Source organism: Opisthocomus hoazin, chromosome 6, assembly GCF_030867145.1.
Source record: "Opisthocomus hoazin isolate bOpiHoa1 chromosome 6, bOpiHoa1.hap1, whole genome shotgun sequence".
Lineage (NCBI taxonomy): Eukaryota > Metazoa > Chordata > Aves > Opisthocomiformes > Opisthocomidae > Opisthocomus > Opisthocomus hoazin.
Window position 1 is genome coordinate 131,414 of NC_134419.1, and position 23,077 is coordinate 154,490.

Below are 23,077 nucleotides of genomic sequence, written 5' to 3' on the forward strand. Positions count from 1 at the left end.
GAAAGTACCAGCTTTGTTAGTCAGGAATGAAGTGAGGGACTGGACAGGGAGCATGGAAGTAGTGCTTAATAACATACAGAATAAAAAGATTTAAGGAAGGTATTTTTTTTCTCCGTGCCTTTTTAATTCTATTGAGAAATGCACTAAAATCCATGAGAACACAGAACACTACTGCAACACCAGATACACTTTATACATTTCTTTAAGCCTTTAATGTGCCAACATGTTCATGAGCTATGATCATCCTTTGAATCTGAGCCATTCCCACATAAATCTGAAATGAAGAATTGCAATAATGGTAGCTGATGATTTTTTTAAAGGTTTTTAAACAGATCTACACTGTTAAACCTTCACAGCACTAATCCAGTGTGGATTAGGATGTGCAGAAAGGCAGACAAAACTGAGAAAATTCCAGTGTGACAGAGTAAGTACAGTGGGCTAAATGGCATAAATCACATGCAAGATATTGAGAGACAGTTTTGTTCTCTCAGGTGCTCTTATGTAAACTCAGTAAGGTTCTCATGAAAATAAACAGACATGGTGAGTGAAGTAGGATGAGGAAAATATCCGAGGAACAAAATACGTAATTTAGGTTTTACAAAGTAGCATTTAAAACAATAGGTGGAGGGGAGGAGGTCACTTGTTCTGAAAGCATGGTATTTGCTTTGACTAGCCTTTCAAGGTCATACCAAATGTTCTCTTTGATCCATTTATTTCTGTTGCTTCTTGTTAAGTAGTACTCTCTCCCATACAGTTTTGTTTTAGTTTTTGTTTTGGTTTTTTTTTTATTCATGTCTTCTTGCATTTTCTTCTAGAAACAGTCTGCATCATCCCTCTTTTCTATTTCTTTGCTGGCAGCAAAGTCAAAGATATACAACAAAGCATATATGAAGCTCTAATGCTGAAGGAGGCCGTATGCTACACAGGTATACTGCAATGTAACACGAAGGCTGAGCAACATAGTTCATGGATTTCAGCATTTAAGCTCCCAGTTCTGACAGAACTTGGTTTGGCAAATTGCTCAAATTCATGCAAATTCACTTTCTCATTCACTTACAGGAATAATCTTCCAAGAACGTTACAAAGCTTTTTAAAAATAAAGATGCTATAACCTATGTTCACATTAGTTTTTTGGTTCAGAAGAAAGTGTTCATTCCCAAAGTGAATTCTCTGACTGGTGCTGCTTACCCCATGTTGATCCAGTTCATAAAGCAGATTGTGTTTTGTGAATACTAGGTGCCTTCTGGAGCAAACTGAAATGGAAGCTCTGCTTTCTCTATATACCAAATACTCACTAATCCTTTATGAAGCCATAATAGTCTAAGCCTACAACTGGACCCTTACAATTACTTACATGTGGGGGACATGCAGTCCAAGGGACCAAACAGGCTTGCTATGAACTCAGCCTGCCCAAACTGCTTGTAGTGTAGATTGTAGGGGCCTCAGCAGCTAGTCCAGCAACCTACTACTAATCTGCTCCCAGTACACTAAATTACTTGCTGATGAAGACAGCCATGGAACTGAAGTATAAAGACATCAGAACTCACAATATTCCTACATACTTGCAAGAAAGGTTTTGGTTTATAAGCCAACGGAAATAATTTCAAGAATTTCTGACAATTGAAGAAGGAAAGTTTCCTGAATTTGAGAAGGGAAACCAAGTTAGAGTTTTTACCAGAGTAGCCTAGATTTGTAGGCAAACAAACCTAGAGCACAGTAAGGACATGTAAAAATGCTACCAGTAGACACAGCATTGGAATTGTGTAATACTGAAAAAGATCAAATATATGGAAGAAAAGTTGGACAACCAAGTTTTTGTACATTAAACATATGGCCAAAAGCATATACCATCTGAATCTGGGCAGCAATACAGTAAAGCACAGTGAAGTCCAAGGTATAATCAGACGTGGACAAAATAATTGTAGAGACAAAAGCCTTTCCTGAATTCCTTTGGGGATGAAGTGAAACAGAAAAACACCAGAAATTTAATACTAACTCTGATTAATCTTAACAATTTTTTAAAAGTCTGCTTAGCCATGCATTTGTGATGGATCAGTGTAACGGAAAAATCTAAATAACTGGGATCCTCTAAAATCAATCTCCGCTTTCAAATCAAGTTCTAACCGTCACACCATCTTTCTCTAGAAAAGTATGCAACCTGACAGGAAAAAAGCCCAGTCATAATGAAGTTCAAGTAATCATTCATTTCCTCACCCACAGGAGTGCAATTAGTTCTAAGAACATTTAGATTCCAAAACAGTGGCTGTGTTTCCTTAAATAGAGAAAAATAAATTCTTGGCTAGTGAGAATAATAGTTTTTATTTTAAAGTCAGCTTAAGAGAAATATTAACTCCCTACAATCTGAAGAATGACAGCTGTTACAGCTAACTAACATTACAGGTCATGGTCCACATGCATTTCTTGATGTCATCTATTTTGATATGTTTTACCTAGTCACAATGTCATAAAGAGGTGAAAATATTACTGGTTTTGCCGAACACAATTAAAATATTCCTGCTGAATAAAGAACTGTAGCATAGTATACTCTAACAGAAAAACTATGACATGGCATGGAATAATCTCTTGGCAGTAACACTGCAGAAAAAACCTGGGGATTACGGGTGACAGGGCTAAACATGAGTAAATATGATTGGGTTTTGTTCTTAAAAAAAAAGGCTAACCCCTCTAGGTTGTGTCACACTTCTGTTAATACAACACATGCAAGATAATCATTCCATAATACTTGATACTGGTGATATTGCAGCCAAAGTATTCTACCCAGCTTATGATACCAAAGTTTCAAAAAAAAAGGTTTAGAGCACAGCAACAAATGATGAAAAGTCTGGAAACAGAAGGGGGGGGACACCCAAACAAATGAAAAAAACCCCCATAACTTGTGAGGAAAAAGGCGAAGAAACTTATAAGGGAAAAAGGTGAAGAAGCTGCTTTAGTGTTCAGGCTGAGAGCAAAGCTGAACTATAGGCAGGCACCAGCCCAGGATACGTATGAAAGGTCAGAGCACTTCCATCACTGAAGGTTTTCAAGAACAGCATTATACATAAACCATCTCTACTTACAGAATACCAAAGCAAGCATTGGTATTTTGATCAGGTGTTTTTATAGTGTTTTCTTCTAAGAGTTCAAAAGCTTCAAAATTAAGAGTCTAAGAATTTCAAAGACTTACCACACGGGGGTGGGGGGGGGAGGGCAGAGAGGAGAAAAAGAAAAAACATAATTTCGTTCCTTTATGTGGGTTGAGTTGTTGGTCCAGTGCAATGACTTTTGCATGCAAGAATTTTCCTGATCTGAATGTATCTTTCTTTAAATTGAACGATTGTTGCTTTCATTGTAAAAACTTTTTATTATGCGTGTACATCACGATTTGAAATAAGTAGCCATTAGTTTAGTTTCTATAAATTCACAATCACAGAATGTCAGGGGTTGGAAGGGACCTCTGTGGGTCCAACCCCCCTGCCGAAGTAAGGTCTCCTACAGCAGGTTGCACAGGACCTTGTCCAGGCGGGGCTTGAATATCTCCAGAGAGGGAGAATACATAACCTCCCTGGATAGCCTGTTCCAGTGCTGTGTCACCCTCAGAGTGAAGAAGTTCTTCCTCATATTCAGACGGAACTTCCCATGCTTCAGTTTGTGCCCATTGCCCCTTGTCCTGTCGCTGGGCACCACTGAAAAGAGTTTGACCCCATCCTCCTGCATTACTATAAAGATCACATTCTCCCTTTTACTTACCTGGCAGATTTTAGCATCTCTCATTAGTTTTTCTACAGGACATTCAGTATTAAATCCATTTCCTCTAAAAATCTGTACTGCATCTGTAGCTACTTGGTTTGCAATGCCACCAGCAATTGCCATTGCAATGGAAGCATAGTAGGTATTCCTGTGACCAGCATCTCTGGTAAGCCATCCTAGCAAGTCCCACTTTCATTGTCATTTCAGCAAGCAAGAAAGACACTGCTTGGTGCTGTGAACGATGAAATAAACTAGGTTAACATTGCCTGCTTAAAATTCTGTGACATCCAAGAAAAATATAATCTCCTTAATACAGTGATCTCTTCAACAAACTCAGTAAATTGTACTAGAGGAGTTCTACAGAATAAGGATCATGCTCTCATAATTGTATGTTGAACTAGACTTTAAGTTTTTAATTCTCAAATCCATTTAGTCATAGGGATTAAATACTGAATTATTAAATTCTTTACAATTTATGAGATTGGTATTTACCTTGCTGTTTATTCATATTTGTTTAAACTAGTAAGTGGTGTGATTTGCAATGTATTCTATTAGTATTAATACTGTGTGTCTTATTTCACATAGCTCAGAGTTTTTTCCTTTCCTGAAAATCCCTGTTTATTATCACTGAAGAACTTAATTATGTCCTGAAAGTACATGAGTTCCAGGGCAGAGTTTTCTTTCAGCTTTTATTATTGTCATGATAAAGTACAGAAAAATTCCTGAAGTTACCACATAGCTAAGTTTACTCAAATGGTGCTGACCTATATACTTGGAAACCAAAAAATGGCAGAGATATAGAAAAATTAAGGGACTAAAAAAATCAAGGAATAACCTTGAAAAATCAGTCGTAGTACATCTGGTGTGAAAACACAGCTTTTATTTATATTCTCTCTCTCTCCTCCCCCCTCCCCACTTACTTCAACAATTGCTTTCCCAAAGGTTTTTCTCTCCAAAGCATATCTAGTAGCTTCATCAAGTCCTCTTTTTGCTAATCCAGCAGCACCAGCTGGTACCTGAACTGAACACAGGACAAAATGAAAAATCAGAAATTCCTGCTATATTTTATACGTAAGTTATTTCTGATACTTATGGGTGGTCTGGTCTTATCAAAAGCTCCCATTGCAATTTCAAAGCCAGCTCTCTCAGCTAGTAATACATTTTCTTTGGGCCTATTACATCTTCAAAGACAACACCTCTTGTAGCTGAGCAGTGTTGACCCACATTAATTTCCTGAAAAGTGAAATTTACAGAGGTGCAACTAAATTGGATTATTCAAAGGTACAATATGTTTTCATTCTTTAGTTTACTCAAAGCATAAAGTCCGCTTTTTTCCTCAAAACAATCTAAGAAGTACCATATACAGCACAAACACAAATTTTGCACTTGCAGACCAGCATGCCCTTAATTTGTCTAAGCTGGGTGGTTTACCTTCTCCTTATATGAAACAGTTCTGTAGCTGTAATTAGTCTTCTTGTCTTTCTCTAGCTCAACTATATCCTTTGAGATGGGAGTGGAAAAAGTAAAGAATCTAATAAGCAGGCAGTACAGGTATACTAGAAGTAAATAAATAAATAAATGAGCTTTTCAAGTGTTTGGATTCCTTTCCTAAAGTTCAACATCCAGTTTTGCCTACTACTAAAAATAGTACCTTTTTTTTTTTTTCCTTTTTTTAAAGAGAGAGAGCTAGCACCAGTGTCTCCAAGGCCCCTTCCTTGACGAGCAGTAGCTAAAATTAAAGTTCACTCTGTGTATATTTATGGTTAAAATTGTCCAACTTGCTTCTTATCCTTTCAAGGCGTACTACCTTTCATTTATTGCCACTTCTCAATAAAATAGTTCTCAAAGATTCTTTTGCAGCTGTTCAAAGTCACCTTACTTTAGACCACTCTGAATAATTCCTTATCAGAATTAACAAAATTATAATTGTCTTATGAATAGTTTCTGTATGTTGTGAAAATGAAAACATCATTGTACATGACCAGATGAAAATGTTCAGTTGTGCAAGTCTTTTTTCTTTAATGGTAATTTGGTGCATTATTGGTTTAGAATTGAACAATAATTCCTGACTTGTCAGATAAGAGATACGGTCTTCACCTTTCTTCCAGTTTGGATTCCAGCGCTATCTGCTTCCACAATGAACCCAGTAAAGGCTCTGCTTGCAGGAACTTTTGGATCTGGACTGGTACGAGCTAGCAAAAAATACCTAGTGTAAAACAAAGAAGAGGGATGCAGTTTATCCTCACAATTAACAACCAAATACTTTCTTTAGCAAACATTTTAAATGTTTTCATGTGCATTTATACCATATGATAAATTCTATCTCGAAGTTAACAACCCTTTTTTCTTACCCCTCCCAAAACCAAACTGAGAGGGAGTGAGAGAGAAGCTTCAAAGATTCAACATTTCATAAAATGTAATAAAATTACTTCAACATGCAAATATTCTCCACCTCTTCCATGTATTGTAAGTCTTTATGATATTATTAGCTTCATGAATAGTACAAAAGAAACCTATTCAGAGCACGTGCATAAAAATTAATGCTTAGGAAACACATTCTTGCATGCAAAATGTTATGTTATCACCTGATTTCAAAGATCTTAATTTTCTTCTTCTAAGTATAAGCTGTAAATAAGTATTTATCTTAGAAATTGAACAGTTGTAAATCATATCTATGGTGTTCAGTAATGTCAGAAGATATCTGGTAGATTGTCCTTGATGGATCTGCCTTGAACAAGGAAACAAATAACTAGAAAATTCAGCTTTTGGATAAACATAAAGATTTTCCACTTGAATTAAGAATAATTCGTGTGTTGTGAATCAGTGTGATGTGAGACACGATGAGAAAGGTTTATATTGTAAAGTATGCTCCATAGGCACCACAGCAGTATCTGGATTCTTTGACAGCTGGAAAATGTTTTCCCTTCAGAAAATAAAATGTAACACCGCAATCCAACAGTGTTTCTAGCTTCACTAGAAGTGAGAGATATTTCTAGTAGAATCAGAAGCAACTGATCTCAATCACCACAACTACAAAGCAAGGTAGCTAGTAATATGAGCCTCTTGAGTCCTTTGCAAGTTAAATATCATACTGTTTGTTGTCCTGCCCTGAAGAAAAAGCAGCATTAATTTTGTTTGATAGCAGCAAGATTTGAGAGGCCTTCTTGAGTGAGGAGTTGTCATGTCATCACTCATTTTCCTTTTTAGGCTTTGCACAGCACTGAGACTGCATTCTTATACCCTATCCTGCAAACTGGTCAGAAATTAAAGTGTAGTGTGTTGAAACACAATGAACATTCAGATTTATAACAGATCTTTAACGAATTCAGCTTTCAGGGAGGGGGGAAGCCACTATATAACATAACAACAGAAAACATAACATGAGTTAAGAGTTAACATACCAGTTTGCTTTCCCACCGTTGTGATGCAAAATCTTGATGAGTAAGAGTTCCACTTTTAGGCAACCACAAATTATTGCAGACCGTGTGCATCAAACTGATCTGTAAAAGGTTTAAATAAACTGCATGGTAAAACCCAAAACGTTGAATAAAAAAAACCAAAACCATCCAACCCGAAAAAATCCACAACAGCTGCCTGAGCAAGAATGCAAACGTATATGAGTTAATTTTCTTTATAAATCCATTATAATACATAAAATTGTCTTTTAATCAAACAGAACTGTTCTGTAACCCCTAAGTCATCCCTTCCTCAGGCTTCACAGACTCTGATGTGAAAGCTGAGGATCTTCAAAATCTGAAAATAAGAGCACTGAGTAACATTTTATGTTTACTGTGTCCTTCATTTTATGAGGCTTAGTTGTTTAGATTTTAATGCATTGTACGTGAATATTTACTTCTATGTAACAAGTACTGCTTATACAATATTTAAAATCACAAACAGAGTTTAATTCTCATCCAAGTTGAGTTTCTCCTTATACAAACCTCTTATTTTTCTCACACGCGTACACACCCTCTTGGAAGGGAAATAAAAGGTATTAATTTTTGGTAAGTGACTTAGGATGGGGATGATTTTCCAAGTAATATCTTCCATTTGCTTATTGAATGTATCTGCTTAGCTATTCCCTGACTTTCAATAAATGGCGCTGTTTATTTACAAACCAAAATGGTCTAAGTTATAAGTACATGTCAGAGTTTTCAGGGGAAGAAAAAAAGGGGGAAAAAAAAAAAGAAAAGAAAAAGAAAAGGAGTAATACTGATTAGTATGGTTTAGGAACATTCTACACTGTAGCAGTTATACTTACACACATCATTGGTTCCTTGGTCATTCTTCCGAAGTATTTTTTCTGCTGATGCTGATTTTCTGCAATGATTACTGGCATTTGCTGAAAGAAAATATTTAGACCATTAATCCATGTTTTTAATATGCGCAGATTCTAGTTTAAGGGACGTAAGAAAAGACAGAACTTACCCCTAGGGAATTTGCTTCAATGGCAGATTGAACCCCTGTACATCCATAAGCTAACTCTTCTGTAATAAGGCATGCTTCAAAACTGCCAAGGCCAAGACCACCTACAGCTGAAATACTTCATTTATTAAAATGGGTTTAAATTGTAACATATTAATTAACAACAACATACTCCCCTACATACATTTGATCATGTACCATGTTTGATTAGACATTCTCATGCAAGCTTTTTAAATAAAGTTTTGCCAGAAGAGTAACAGGTGATTTGAAAATTACATGTCACAGTTCCAGGGTTATTGTGTGATTAATGTGGGGCAAGTTGCACAAAGTGCCAAGAATGTACCACTTAAACTTGTTGACTACTTTACTTTTGAGAATTAAGAGTTCTCAGGAAGCAGAGAAAGGGCTCCTGAGCTACCACAGCAGAGCGGCAAAAATAAAAAATGTCGATATTAGTCAGACAACCAACTCAGTAACCTGTTTCTGACAAAAGCCAACACTTTGGGAAATACATACAAATACAATAACAATACAACTATACTTCCTCAAAAATATTTTCCCAAGCCTTCAGGTGACTTCCTCAGCCAAAGAGATACCTCTTTTTTGGTATCTTTGTTATGCTAACCCTTGACAGACAATTCTTATGTGAATTTGCCCAGTCGCATTTTGAATCTATGTAAAATTTTAGCATCAGTATCATCCAGGGGCAATGAGTTTCACAAATTAACTACACACTGCATGTAGAACTATCTCCTTTCATTTATTTTGAACCTGTCATCTACTGACTTAATTGGAGGCCTTCTAGCTATATTGAAAGGGACACTGAACTATCAATCCCTTTTCACACTCTCCATGACACTGACATTTTAGTAATTTCTCATACAGAAGCTACATCTCACACATAAGATACATATCTTTTACAATCTTTGTCATCCTTTTAGGAACCATTTCCATAATACTCTTTTGAGATGGAAGGATCTGACTACACAATCAATTAGAGCCAAGTGCAATTTGGATTCAGGCAACAGCATAATTATGCCTTCTGCTTTTTTCTTGATTCCCTTAAAGGTCCCTTCTGACCTTAACTTTTATGGTTTTGAGCATTTCTGAGCATTATGCTGATGTTCACAGACCTGTCTATTATAAACCCACAAATCTCTTTTCTGAGAGGCAGTAGCTAGTTCAGAAGACAGCATTTCTCTGTGAAATTCAGATTGCTTCTTTCCCTTCACATGTGCATCACTTTTCCTTTTCTGAATTGCATTTGCCCTTTTAGCAGTCACTCAGTTTCATGACCTCCTGCAGCTCTTTGCACCAGCCTCATTTTTTCTACACTAAATAACTTAGTATTATCAGTAAAGTCTATCACCCCAGTATTGACCCCCTTTTCCAGTTTATCTATAGATACTCCAAATCACACGAGACTGAGCAAGGCTGCACTGCTAATTTTTCCACTATGAAACCTGATGATTTTTAAAACTGATTTTGGAAGTTCAAGCATTCTATATCAACCAGGCATCCCTTGTTCACACACTTGTTGGCTACTTCAGAGAACTCCAATGATTTTATGAGGCATGACTTCCTTTCACAAAACTCCTTCTCTAGCATATCAGATTTGCCTTTGTCCACTATTTCTGTACTTCATCTTGCTCTTAATTTACATGGTGTATCAGGCTTACTAGTATGTATTTTCCCAGATCTCCCCTGGAGATCTTTTAAAGCAATGGTGTCCAATCTGCCACTTGTAATTTTTCATTTAATAACTAATGGATTATGCACTGCAGTAGTCCAGCTATTTCAGCCTTTAGTTTCTCTAGAATTTGTGGCTGAATAAATCTGGTGCTCACAATTGCTCATTTTGTCTCTTTGTTCCTTAACATCATTTATTAAATTTTGGTACAAGACATACCCTCTGATTAGTCTTCAGAAAAAAGGTTTGCTGTGGACACTTCCCTAACTTCTTTTTCAGGTAATATAAATGCAAACAAGAAAATAATTTAATATTTTTTCCATGGTTACTGATTCGAAGATCCGGTAGGAAAAACCTAACAGTACAATGTATACTGTTAAGCAGGTATTCTTTATTGCCGCGCCGGGCACACGGGGGATTTCTCCTCCAAACATGCGTGCCAGACACCCTGTTGCTTCAGGTTAAATACAATCACACATGTAATTATTCATTATATTTCTAGGAACTGATTAGCATATGTAAATATCTTTCACGCATGTCTGTTAGTATCTTTGGGTGGTCTTCGGGGGTCCCAAGATGAAGGCCCATCCTCTTCATCACGCTGTTCACTGATTGACATTTGTTTCTGCACAAACTCAGTTCTAGCATCACGTATATCATGTCCTTCAGGTTGTTTTGCTCCGGTCTTGTTGCTCTCTTGGTGCCTCCTTATCTCTGTAGCTTAGCGCATTTGCCCTCCCAAGGCCGAGCTGTCTGGACTAGAGTTATTTAGGAGTCTCTTTTATCCCACAATTATCCCAATTATTTGCTGAGAATCAAGACCACTTTTGTTTCACTTAATTATTTTGTCTAACGACTACGTGATAGCTTGTGCCCATGTCCTTCCACTACATTCCTTAATGAGAAAACAGGGATTAGTGTAACAGTTATATTGTTAGATCGCTATGCATGCAGAAATACAAGTTACAGTACTAAAGACTACTAAAAACTAGAAAATATTAAGGCTTTTTGTTATAGTTTCACATTTCTTACAATCCCCTCTATCATTACTCATGTACATAAATACTGCCGAAGCACTGCTGTACTGCATCTAAGCTAAACTGAAAAACTGTCCTTCTGGAATAAACTCTTAAATTGCTCCAGCCTGTGTCAGAGACTAGAACAAAATGTGACCTTCTAATTTCTCTGCCTAATCAGCTGACACAGTGCACCAGGGGGAACATTAGGCAGTTGTAATCATGGTAGGAAATCTGGTCATAAATTACTAAATCATAATCTCTCTAAGTTGTCTCCTGATTACATCCACACCTAGTAACAGTTGTATGTGTCAACCTGCCTACTGATTAAATGTAATTATTCAACTATGCAACTGTTTATTCTATACAGAATCCATAATTACACATATAAATCTCATCTAATGCCTTTTCTTTGTTTCATTTCACAGATTAAAAAGAACGTTTACCTACCACAGCTTTCTGGTATGTGAATTCATAAGACCAAGTTCCCAAGTCTGTTTTATAAGTGGAAGAGGATACTGAAATAGACAGGGGAAAAATCACCTGATTCATCACAATCAACATTTTAAATTTGATGCAGGTTAAGAGAAAAGTCTATTTTTTCCCTTACACTATGGTAGATTTACCTCTCCAGTCTTGTCATATTGTGCAGCAACAGGAATAATTTCCTCCACAGCAAATTTATGAGCAGGACCTTGAAACTCTTGCTGTTCATCAGTAAATTCTATTTAAAAAAAACAAAACAACAACAAAAAAAACCCCAAACAAAATAAAAAAAAGAGGTCACATTTTCTACTGTCTTTAATGTTGCCAGTTGCCAGACTATAAGAAAAGAGAAAGCAAGAGTGTCCTTCTAGGACAACCCAAACCACCACTTCCTGGGCCTCTCCAGGAAGCAAAAAAGCTCAGCTTCCTCTTCCTCCTGGGAGAAAACCTCCACTGTTCTCTCGTTAACACCTACAATGCACGCGCTTAATTCTGACGAAATTTTCCACAAAATATTGAAAATTGAGTAGAGAAGACTGCATAACTAAAATGTATTACCAAAAGAAACCAGAAGAATGCTGTGGTAATTGAAGGGAAGAAGAGAAGGAGGCAGATGTCATCCAAAGATCCTGACTATTCAGTTCAAACATCTAGCTGCTGACCCACTAAATTTGCTTTATGTATATAATATGCCAAGATGAGGATGAAATTTTTTTATGACATTTCCCTATAACCAAGTTCAACTACGACTACATTTAGTTGCTTTAACATTGTAAACGGCAAAGTAAGACAGTTATTCAAGGCTGAGACACTTTGGCAATAAAAAAGCTTAAGGCAGACATGAATTAAAAAAAAAGAAGAAAATCTTACAAACACTACACAGATAACTGACTTGCCTGAGATGAGGAAGAAAGTAATTTCGGTTTTCAAACATTGTTTTTAAATCTATTCAGAATAAACATCTTCATTTTACATTCATGTTGAACTGCAATATAGGATTTTATTTTTTTAACTCTGCAATTTGCCCTTAATTGCTATATTTCTTTCAAAAGCTGTAATACTTACCAAAGCTAAAGCCAGCTCCAAGTTTGCCTATATGTAAGTTTTGAGCAGATTTACTAGAATGTCACCTCCATCCATGCCCTGCAATGGTCTGAAGCATTTGCTAAAGAGAAAAAGAACATGAGGTGCAAGATCTTCACTTCATCTCTCATTTATACACACACTTATCAAACCTGATTTTCTTGTCCACTAGTGAATATTCTATCTATCCAATGTTTACCTACATGCAGATTTAGCAAGACTTTAAAAACAACCTACCTATTAACCAAGGAGCTGGAAGCCATTATACAGCAGGACAGCTATGACTTGGTTGCCATCACAGAAACGTGGTGGGACAACTCACATGACTGGCATGCTGTCATGGATGGCTACAGACTCTTTAGGAAAGACAGGCCAACAAGGAGAGGTGGTGGAGTTGCTCTATATGTGAGGGAGCAACTGGAATGCATTGAGCTTGGCCTGGGGGCAGATGAGGAATGAGTTGAGAGCTTGTGGGTTAGAATTAAGGGACAGGCTCATAAGGGTGACATTACGGTGGGTGTGTACTACAGGCCACCTGACCAGGAGGAGGAAATTGATGAGGCCTTCTACAGGCAGCTGCAAGCAGCCTCACAGTCACAGACCCTGGTTCTCATGGGGGACTTCAACCACCCTGACATCAGCTGGGAAGACCATACAGCTAGGCAGGCACAATCCAGGAGGTTCCTACAGAGCATCGATGATAACTTTCTGATGCAAGGGGTGGAGGAACCAACAAGGAAAGGCGTGCTGCTGGACCTTGTGTTAACAAACAAGGAGGGACTGGTGGAGGATGTGAAGGTCGGAGGTAGACTTGGCTGCAGTGACCATGAAATGGTCGAGTTCAGGATCCTGTGTGGAGGAAGCAGGCCGATAAGCAGGATCAAAACCTTGGACCTCAGGAGGGCTGACTTTGCCCTCTTCAAGGAGCTACTGGGAGGTATCCCGTGGGCCAGGGCTCTCGAAGGCAGGGGGGTCCATGAGTGCTGGTCGCTCTTTAAATGTCACTTCCTCCATGCTCAGGAGCAGTGCATCCCCCTGAGAAAGAAATCGAGCAAAGGAGGCAGGAGACCTGCGTGGTTAAACAAGGAGCTTCTAGTGGAGATCAGGTGGAAGAGAAAGGTCCATGGAATGTGGAAAGAGGGGCAGGCCACTTGGGAAGAATACAGGAATGTGGTCAGAGCGTGCAGGGATGCGACGAGGAAGGCCAAGGCCCACCTGGAATTGAAGCTGGCAAGGGATGTCAAAAACAACAAGAAGGGCTTCTTCAACTACATCAGCAGCAAAAGGAAGGCTAGGGACAATGTGGGGCCGCAGCTGAATGAGGCGGGTGTCCTGGTGACGGAGGATGCAGAGAAGGCAGAGCTACTGAATGCCTTCTTTGCTTCAGTCTTCAGTGCTAAGACTGGCCCTCAGGAATCCGGAGGTAAGAGAAGAAGCCTACAGAGAGGACGACTTTCCCTTGGTCGAGGAGGACTGTGTGAGGGATCGCTTAAGCGATCTGGACGTCCACAAATCCATGGGCCCCGATGGAATGCACCCACGAGTGCTGAGGGAGCTGGCAGATGTCATTGCTGACCCACCCTCCATCATCTTTGAGACGTCCTGGAGGACAGGAGAGGTGCCCGAGGACTGGAGAAAGGCCAATGTCACTCCAGTCTTCAAAAAGGGCAAGAAGGAGGACCCAGGGAACTACAGGCCGGTCAGCCTCACCTCCATCCCGGGAAAGGTGATGGAGCAGCTTATCCTGGAGGCCATCATCAAGCAAGTGGAAGAAAAGAAGGTTATCAGGAGTAGTCAGCATGGATTCACCAAGGGGAAATCATGCCTGACCAATCTAATAGCTTTCTACGATGACATGACTGGCTGGGTAGACAAAGGGAGAGCCGCGGATGTTATCTACCTCAACTTCAGCAAGGCTTTCGACACAGTCTCCCATGATATCCTCCTAGGGAAGCTCAGGAAGTGTGGGCTGGATGAGTGGTCGGTGAAGTGGATTAAGAACTGGCTGAATGGCAGAACTCAGAGAGTTGTCATCAGCAGCGCAGAGTCTAGTTGGAGGCTGGTAACTAGTGGTGTCCCTCAGGGGTCAGTACTGGGCCCAGTCTTGTTTAACTTCTTCATCAACGACCTGGATGAAGAGTTAGAATGTACCCTCAGCAAGTTTGCTGATGACACCAAACTGGGAGGTGTGGTAGACACACCGGAAGGCTGTGCTGCCATTCAGCGTGACCTGGACAGGCTGCAAAGTTGGGCAGAGAGGAACCTGATGAGGTTCAACAAAGGCAAATGCAGGGTCCTGCACCTGGGGAGGAACAACCCCATGCATCAGTACAGGCTCGGGGCTGACCTGCTGGAGAGCAGCTCTGCGGAGAGGGACCTGGGTGTCCTGGTGGACGACAGGTTAACCATGAGCCGGCAGTGTGCCCTGGCTGCCAAGAAAGCTAATGGAATCCTGGGGTGCATCAAGAAGAGTGTGGCCAGCAGGACGAGGGAGGTTCTCCTTCCCCTCTACACTGCCCTGGTGAGGCCTCATCTGGAGTACTGTGTCCAGTTCTCGGCTCCCCAGTTCAAGAAAGATGAAGAGCTACTGGAGAGAGTCCAGCGGAGGGCTACAAGGATGGTGAGGGGACTGGAACATCTCCCCTGTGAGGAGAGGCTGAGGGAGCTGGGCTTGTTCAGCCTGAAGAAGAGAAGGCTGCGAGGGGACCTAATAAATGCTTATAAATATCTTCAGGGTGGGTGTCAGGAGGATGGGGCCAAGCTCTTTTCAGTGGTGCCCAGTGATAGGACAAGGGGCAATGGGCACAAAGTGAGGCACAGGAAGTTCCGTCTGAACATGAGGAAGAACTTCTTCCCTCTGAGGGTGACGGAGCACTGGAACAGGCTGCCCAGGGAGTTTGTGGATTCTTCTTCTCTGGAGATATTCAAACCCGCCTGGACAAGGTCCTGTGCAGCCTGCTGTAGGTGACCCTGCTTTGGCAGGAGGGTTGGACTAGATGACCCACAGAGGTCCCTTCCAACCCCTACCATTCTGTGATTCTGTGATTAACCAATATGTATCAGAATATTCTGACAATGTCCCAGACTCATGTCTGCTTTCTTTTAATAATCTGCTTGCACAGACACTTCGTGATTGTTATACTCCGTATAGGCTAGAACTCAGCAGACTACCTGAAGTTTATTTTTCTTCCTAATACTTACAATAAATTTATTCCTTTTCAATTTAAGTGCTTTCTTTGCTTTTTTAAGTTTAGTGCCCACAAATATTATTGTTACAGTTATTTTCAGAATGCCTTAACATTGTGCAAAACCATGTCTGAATTCAATATTAAAAGGTTGGCTTACTCTCTCTTATCCTTCAATAATTATGAATCTCTGAAATGTTTGGAAAAAAGATGAAAAATATTTTACTGTATAAATTTCTAGAAAGATCCAAATCAATATTTTGCAAAACCAAATCAACTTAAACACTAAGAGAAGGCTTATTCTTGATTTTCTTATGTGCAAATGTAGAAAGATGAAAAAAAAAAAAAAAAAGCGTGTGATCAGACCAGTCACTTATTTTGCAACATTAGAAAAACTGAATCAATCATAATAGTGAAAAAAAATCACAAATATTTTACTGGAAACTCTAGAAGACAAGGATATTACAGAAAGTTACATAGCTGGGGAGGCAACAAGTAGCTTCAAAATAACTCTGTGCTCTTAAAAATAAAAATACTATGCAGAGATGGTTACAAAGTCACACCACAAGAAGTATGAAGAACACAGGCAATAATAGATATCAACACAGTGAAAAAAGTACTCCCAGAGGATACCGAAAACATCTATAAAGTTGAAAGGTGAAGGAATGCAGAAAGACCACTGCTAGGCACAGAGGAGGGGGAGGCTGTGACATAACTGAATACTGAACTGTTAAGTCGTAAAGGCATTTTCCAGTAGGCAATATATTATTCACTTCAAGTTTTCATAAGCCACAGACATTGCAAAATGTTATATTCCTAGGTTTTGTGACTGCTACCACTCTTATATCGAAAAACAAAACAAACAAACAATACCAACAACCATTTAGAAATACCTCAATTCTTCAGAATGTTTTATACCTTATCATACCTGGAGAAAGACAAGATCAGGTTGAAAAAAAGCCAGATGATTGTAATGATTTTTTCCTTTCTTTTTTTTTAAGGAGCAGCCCTCGAGAGAGTCATACACAGCTTTGCCACCAAAAAGGTTTTGTCTACACTAGAAAAAGTACTGAATTCAAACCAAGGCTAAAAATGATACCCTACATGAAAGAACCTGTCAATTTTATACTAGAGAACTTATGTCTATGGTGGTTTTTGTATCAGAGTAGTATGCAAGGTCAACAGTGAAGGGTTACTTTGGAAAAATTCAACACTCGCCCCACAAATAGAAATATGAATTGGACAGGTGAGATTCATACCTGGAAGTTGCATGAATGATGAAGTGACAAAGGATCACGGTTTGCTACATGTAAGAATTTGGTTGACCACCTGTCTGCTCTGTTGACTTTCCTATTGCTTGGCTCTGAGGAACAGTTAGATTCAGTGACAAGCTACTGCTAGTGATACTCAGATTGCAACTCCTATTGCATTTCCTTGCTCTATTGCATAAGATCTGTCACAGTCAGAAATATGATCATTAAAGTGGCAAGACTAACACTGGAATAATCTGCTATCAGGAGAAGGGTATGACAAGGATAGACATGGAAGCGACACAATCTTTACCACCTTAATGCCAAAAGAACTACAGCACTTGTTTGAAAAGCTACAGAACACAGAAAAGGATAGGATAACAATCAGCCAAAGTCCCTAACCTTGATTCTCTCTCACGTAACTCAGGACAAAAATGAAAAGAGTTGTCAAGACAGTTTGCTTCTGGTGTAACGTGTCAAGAGGCTGAACTTGAAACACCAATGGCCTATGGTAGGCATTCACTAACTGTCAGCTTCCCATTTTCTTCCCCTTCCCAGATGGCTTCAGATGGAGACTTCTTCCCTCACTGACACTGTCACAGGAACACATGGTCAAGCTGCATCACTTTGGGGTAAAATAACGGCGCTGCCAAGAAGCTCTGATGAAGGGCCCTCAGGTAATTCAGACTCTTAAATGACTCCGGAAATGGGCAAACCAAAAAAAGGTCTGTGTAAATGCTAAACAAGGTACTACCTGAGTTTTGAATAATTTTTACTTTCTAGGCTGAAGCTAGGAGGTTATTGGTGGTTCAGTATAGCAGAACACTAGTACTTAAGAAAAACAACTATGATACATCGCACATATTTAACAGAATAAGCATAGGTATTACAGCTAAGTATGCTTAAGGAACCGCATTCTATAAAACACCCTGAATTATAAGCCCTGTTATTCTGAAGCCCTCTCCACCGTGTTAGTGGGAAGAAGGAGGTGCCAGATGTACACAGGGCTTTTCTAAAGGCTTTGCAGCTTGGCCTTTGGCATACGAAGAGCCCCGAGGCTGTGCAACAACTCTGCTGAAGAGTAACAGATGGCAACACCCATTCAGACCATGAAGATGAAGGCCGTAAACTCACGGATAACAACGCGGAGCCAAGAAAAACAGAACAGAGAGCGATTTTCAGCCCTGCACGGCTTCGCCCTCCGGGGCAGCCCCTCGGCATTCCAGCTGCCACGGCCAGGAGCGAGCGGTCATGGCGGCGGGAGCCGGGCTTGCCCCGCGGTGGCCGCCCGCGCTTCACGGCCCCAGGGCGACGGAGCTTCGCCCTTGGTCCTGTCCGGGCTGCGGAGCGCGGGCGGCTGCGGCGCTCCCTCGGCCTGCGGCACGCCCGGCCTCCGCCCGCCAGCAGCGCCCCGTCCCGTCCCGCCCCGTCCCCCCGGCCTCCGCCGGCCAGCAGCGCCCCGTCCCGTCCCGTCCCCTCGGCTTCCGCCCGCCAGCAGCGCCCCGTCCCGTCCCGTGCCCCCGGGACTCACGCTCCGCCCGCGCTCGCCCCGCGCCGCCGCCGCCCGGCTGCCCACACGAGCGGCCCTCCCCGCGGACATCTGGGCGGCGGTGGCTGGGGAAGCCGGGGCGATGCCGCGCAGGCTGTCCGCTCAGCCGGGCGCCGAGGGGAGGCCGGGCGCCGAAGGGAGGCCGGGCCGGGCCGGTGTGCTCTGCTCCCCGCGAGGGCCGCCCTGCTCCTGTGCCCCGGGGCTGTGCGGGCTCCGGCGGGGTCCGCGGGGGGCGGCCGGGCAGGCCAGGTCTGGGCACGGCTGCCGGCCCCCGCCCAGCCGGAGGGGAGTCCGCTTGTTTCCTTCGCTGCCGGCTCCGCGGAGCCCGGGCGGGGCGGGCCCGGGCGCGGCGGGCGGGGGTCTCTGACCTTTCCCCAGAACGGCGGCCCGTGCGCTGCAGAGAGGGAGGGTCTGCCCGAGGCTTAGCTCATCCGCTCTCCTTATGTGAAGTCTGCTGGGCTGTCGCCAGCTAGCTACGGCTTCTCCCTGCTTGCAGAGAAGTCCCTGTGACTGTTTTATTGTATTTTTGCCCCTCAGGGAAGCACAAACTCACGTTTTCGAGGTGCACCAGGGACCGGGGTGTGACTGGGCCTGGCTCATTGGCCCTGCTCGACCCAGCTCTGGTGCGCTTCTGGCAGTCACGAGTCTCTGTTCTGCGGCTGAAACACAGCGTGTGCCTGGACTTGGTCCCTTTCCAAGAGCTTCTAGACTCATAGTTACAAAAGAACACAATCTACTGGCGTAGCGAGGCTTTTACAATCTGACTTTCATACAAACGTGAACTTCCATGCTGTTCTTAATTTGAGATATCACAGTGATGTGTGCTCTGTTGATAGTTACATAAAACATGCTTATAAATGCTCTCAATTCTGGCTGTATGTTAAAACAAAAGCGTTCGTTTTGTAAATTATCTGCAGTGTGTAAAATACACTCGTTTGAATATTATTGCTGCAGTGTTGTCAAGCAGTGTTATTTAGGATTTTGTTAAAATAACTCTTTCAAGACAGATAGCTACTTCATCTATGAATGACTTTTTTTGGTGTGAAATTTTAACAATTACTGAAACATAAAGCACTTTTATGAAAGCTGGATTTTAGTTAACATTTTATTTTGCATAACAATTCAAAGTAAGGTGTTCCAAATATTTACAGCACCATTATTGTCTTGGTGTGTTTGGTTCTTGGTTGCTTGTTTTGCTTCTGACAGGTGAGCGTATTGATTTTGTACTTAATACTAAAGAAACACTTCAATAGGAGGCTACCAGTGTAAGAATTGGTTTTTGGCATACATATCAACTGATTAAAAAGAAGCTGATTGTAATGCTGTGTAGGCTTTACACTGGCATGACTCCACATGATTGCCAAATTGAGGCATGTAAACAGCCTTCACTTAGTGCACAGGCTGATTTTTTACTCCAGTATTAGTGGGTTTTTCCCCCCGTACTTTAAGGGTAGTTGAATAAAAGGCATAAGCACAGTTTATAACTTTCTGTTACTTCAGTACTCTGTGAAGATTTTTGTATGTTCTCCCTGTTCTAAATCTAGTTTCAAGTACACCATACCACTTCTTGTGGAAATTACACATGCCAGTCACCGTAACAGGGTTTGACTCTAGGTTTCCACAGAAGCCAGAAGATGGAGTCCTTTATGACAGTACTTTTTATTAATAGCACTGCAGCTTGAGCTGAGTGCATCTGAATGGGCACCCCAAACAAAGAAGTCCCTGGGCAATTATACCCTCCCAGTCCAAGTTCCCCACCCCTCCCACCATAGTTTGGACCAACAGTAATATTAAGGTCTGGGGTCTTCTTGGGTTTTGTCGGTTTGTTTTTTTTGCTGTTTCATTACTAAGCGGCTGCTCAGTGGTCATCTTCTTGCACAATAGCACATCCTCTTAGGTCAGTTTCGGCCAATTCTGTGGTTAGCTATTCGGCATGCTGCAATACGATTGTTACTGTTCATGTACCATGATCCATAGGCTTTGTCTACTCTAGCTATTAATGTTTAAGCTGCTAGCTCCAAGTTTCAACTAACTTTTTCTACAACACACTGGACTGTATGGCTTTTAAAGACCAGCATTGAAGTCTGCATTTTGTGTTCCATTTTATACAGGGTGCTGTTCCATAGGTCATGTTTCTGAATATGGTGTGGGAGTTTAATGACTGAGCAGTCCATTTTCTATTCATATATTATTTGTCTATTATTGTATTGTTTGTGTATACATAGTATCTCTGTATTCCTCAGTTGATTTATCATCATAGCAGCCCTTGCTGTGATGGTATATGAGGAAATATACTCATCTCATGTTTTGAAAGTTTAAATTTAGATGCAGCATGGATTTTACTATGTGTATTCTAACTAGGTGCATGAAGATGAGTGTGGCCAGTAGGTCGAAGGAGGTTCTCCTTCCCCTCTACTCTGCCCTAGCGAGGCCCCATCTGGAGTACTCTGTCCAGTTCTAGTCTCCCCAGTTCAAGAAAGATGAGGAGCTACTGGAGACAATCCAGCGGAGGGCTACAAAGATGATGAGGGGTCTGGAGGATCTCTCCTATGAGAAAAGGCTGAGGGAGCTGCGCTTGTTTAGCCTGAAGAAGAGAAGGCTGAGAGGGCATCTTATAAATGCCTACAAATATCTTATGGGTGGGTGTCAGGAGGATGGGGCCAGACTCTTTTCAGTGGTGCCCAGCGACAGGACAAGGAGCAATGGGCACAGGCACAAACTGCAGCAGAGGAAGTTCTATCTGAACATGAGGAAGAACTTCTTCACTCTGAGGGTGTTGGAGCACTGGAACAGGTTGCCCAGAGGGGCTGTGGAGTCTCCTTCTCTGGAGATATTCAAGACCTGTCTGGACAAGATCCTGTGCAGCCTGCTCTGGGTGACCCTGCTTTGGCAGGGGTGTTGTACTAGATGATCCTCAGAGGTCCCCTCCAACCCCTAACATTCTGTGATTCTGTGATTCTGTGACATTAACCCACCACCTTGCTTCTTACACAACTGTTCTATGCAGCTTTTCTCATGCTTGACTCAATCTCTGACACAAGAAGTTCTTCTTTCAGTAGGTTAGATTGTCTGAATTGTTCTCCTAGTCATCAACAATGTGATTAAACATGGATTTCTTCTTAGACAGCAAAGTATGTCATCCCTTTTCCACACCAGGTTTTTACCCTTGGAATCCATTTCCTGGAACGCAGACAGCTTCCTGGGTAGCTAGACCAGGTAAGTGGCTTAAGAGAGGACTAGGTTTAGGAAAGTTCTCATTAACTTTGCAGAGCACCAGTGTTGAACAGAATGCATAAACCTCTGCCTAGGTAGCATTCTGATAAAATGGGGTAACTGGAGGAAGCAACTACCCATTTTAAAAGTTAGAAGTGTAACCACAGTGATGGAATTAGTTAATCATAAAGCACGAACAATGCTGCTATGTCCCTTGTACAGCCCTGCCCATCTGGACATTAGGTCTGGGAACAGAGGGTTTAGTCCCTAGGTAATCATTAATGTTAAACAATAATGGTGAAGGGGGATTTTTAATAGAAATAGCGTTACCAAATGATTGCAGGTGTATTTGTGGTACCTATCTATTGTGTGAATTAATTGAAGCAAAAAGTCATACATCTCTCCCCAAAGAAGTTAGTTTTAATTAAAACCAGCAGGTGCCTAGAACTGGTCAAGATGACCCGTGCCGCAGGGACAAGAGCCAGAAGAGGACTGAGTTTGCGCAGAAACTGTGATGAAGAGGATAAGCCTTCATCTTAGGACCCCCGACGACCACCACTAGGAGGCACTGCGCAAGTGCGGGTGGGAGGAGTGTTATGAAAATATACTGATTTGACTATGAAAGAAAGGGCTTATGTAATCAGATGAATATGTATATTTTGATCTATATAAACTGCACGGAAAGGGTATAGGGTATGCACGTTCGGCGGAATTATCCCCCGTGCATCCGACGTCGCAATAAAGAATGCCTGCCTTTTAACACTACATTGGTGTTACGAGGTTTTATTCCCGGATTTTCGGTGACAGAAGGACAAAAAAATCCCCACAATTTAATGCAGAGGGGGAAATAACTTCCCCCATTACTTCCACTGCTACCAGAGAAAAACTGCATGTGTGAAATTTAGTAATTAGAGCAATTGGCCTGAATTGAGACCTCTGGGAGGATGGATAGGGTGCTACATATGCCTGATTTAGTTTTCTTAAAACTAGCCAAGACAGCTTGCTCTCCAGGACCTGACGTTGCACTGACTGTGGAGGAGGCACATACCCTCACTGCCTCTGGCACATATATGATTGGTTTATGTTTCAGTACAAGCATAATAACAACTTCCATGACCTCTGCACATTAATTTACTCATAAACAAAATAATCATGCCTTTGAGGGTCTAAAACCAATTTTTGAAAGGGTACCTTTATTTGCAAGCCTTGGAAGAACCTTTTTCTCAAACCGCTTATGTGTAAAAATGTAAATGATGGTCTACAGGTGCACTTCTGTCAAGAATTACACAGGGTTATTTCACAAATTTTTCAATACAAAATGTTCTGTGTGTTGGGCTTTGTGCTGTTTCCCTAACAACAGACTAACAGGTAGATAGCTATGTGACATCTGAATACAGCGTTCTTTTGCTGCAGTAACGATTTGGGCTGTCAAT

The 23,077-nt window shown here is 41.3% G+C and overlaps 1 protein-coding gene across 1 annotated transcript; it reads right to left on the reverse strand.

Annotated features, from left to right (window-relative positions):
- Positions 1-202: 202 nt before the first annotated feature.
- On the reverse strand, positions 203-14,037 carry ACADM (acyl-CoA dehydrogenase medium chain). The gene is given in 15 exon segments (XM_075424029.1): positions 203-274; positions 3,748-3,910; positions 3,912-3,979; positions 4,668-4,768; positions 4,837-4,923; positions 4,926-4,980; positions 5,845-5,953; positions 7,149-7,163; positions 7,165-7,247; positions 8,009-8,089; positions 8,176-8,276; positions 11,329-11,348; positions 11,350-11,396; positions 11,505-11,602; positions 14,028-14,037. Coding segments are annotated over 15 exon segments (1,110 nt in total).
- Positions 14,038-23,077: the final 9,040 nt, after the last annotated feature.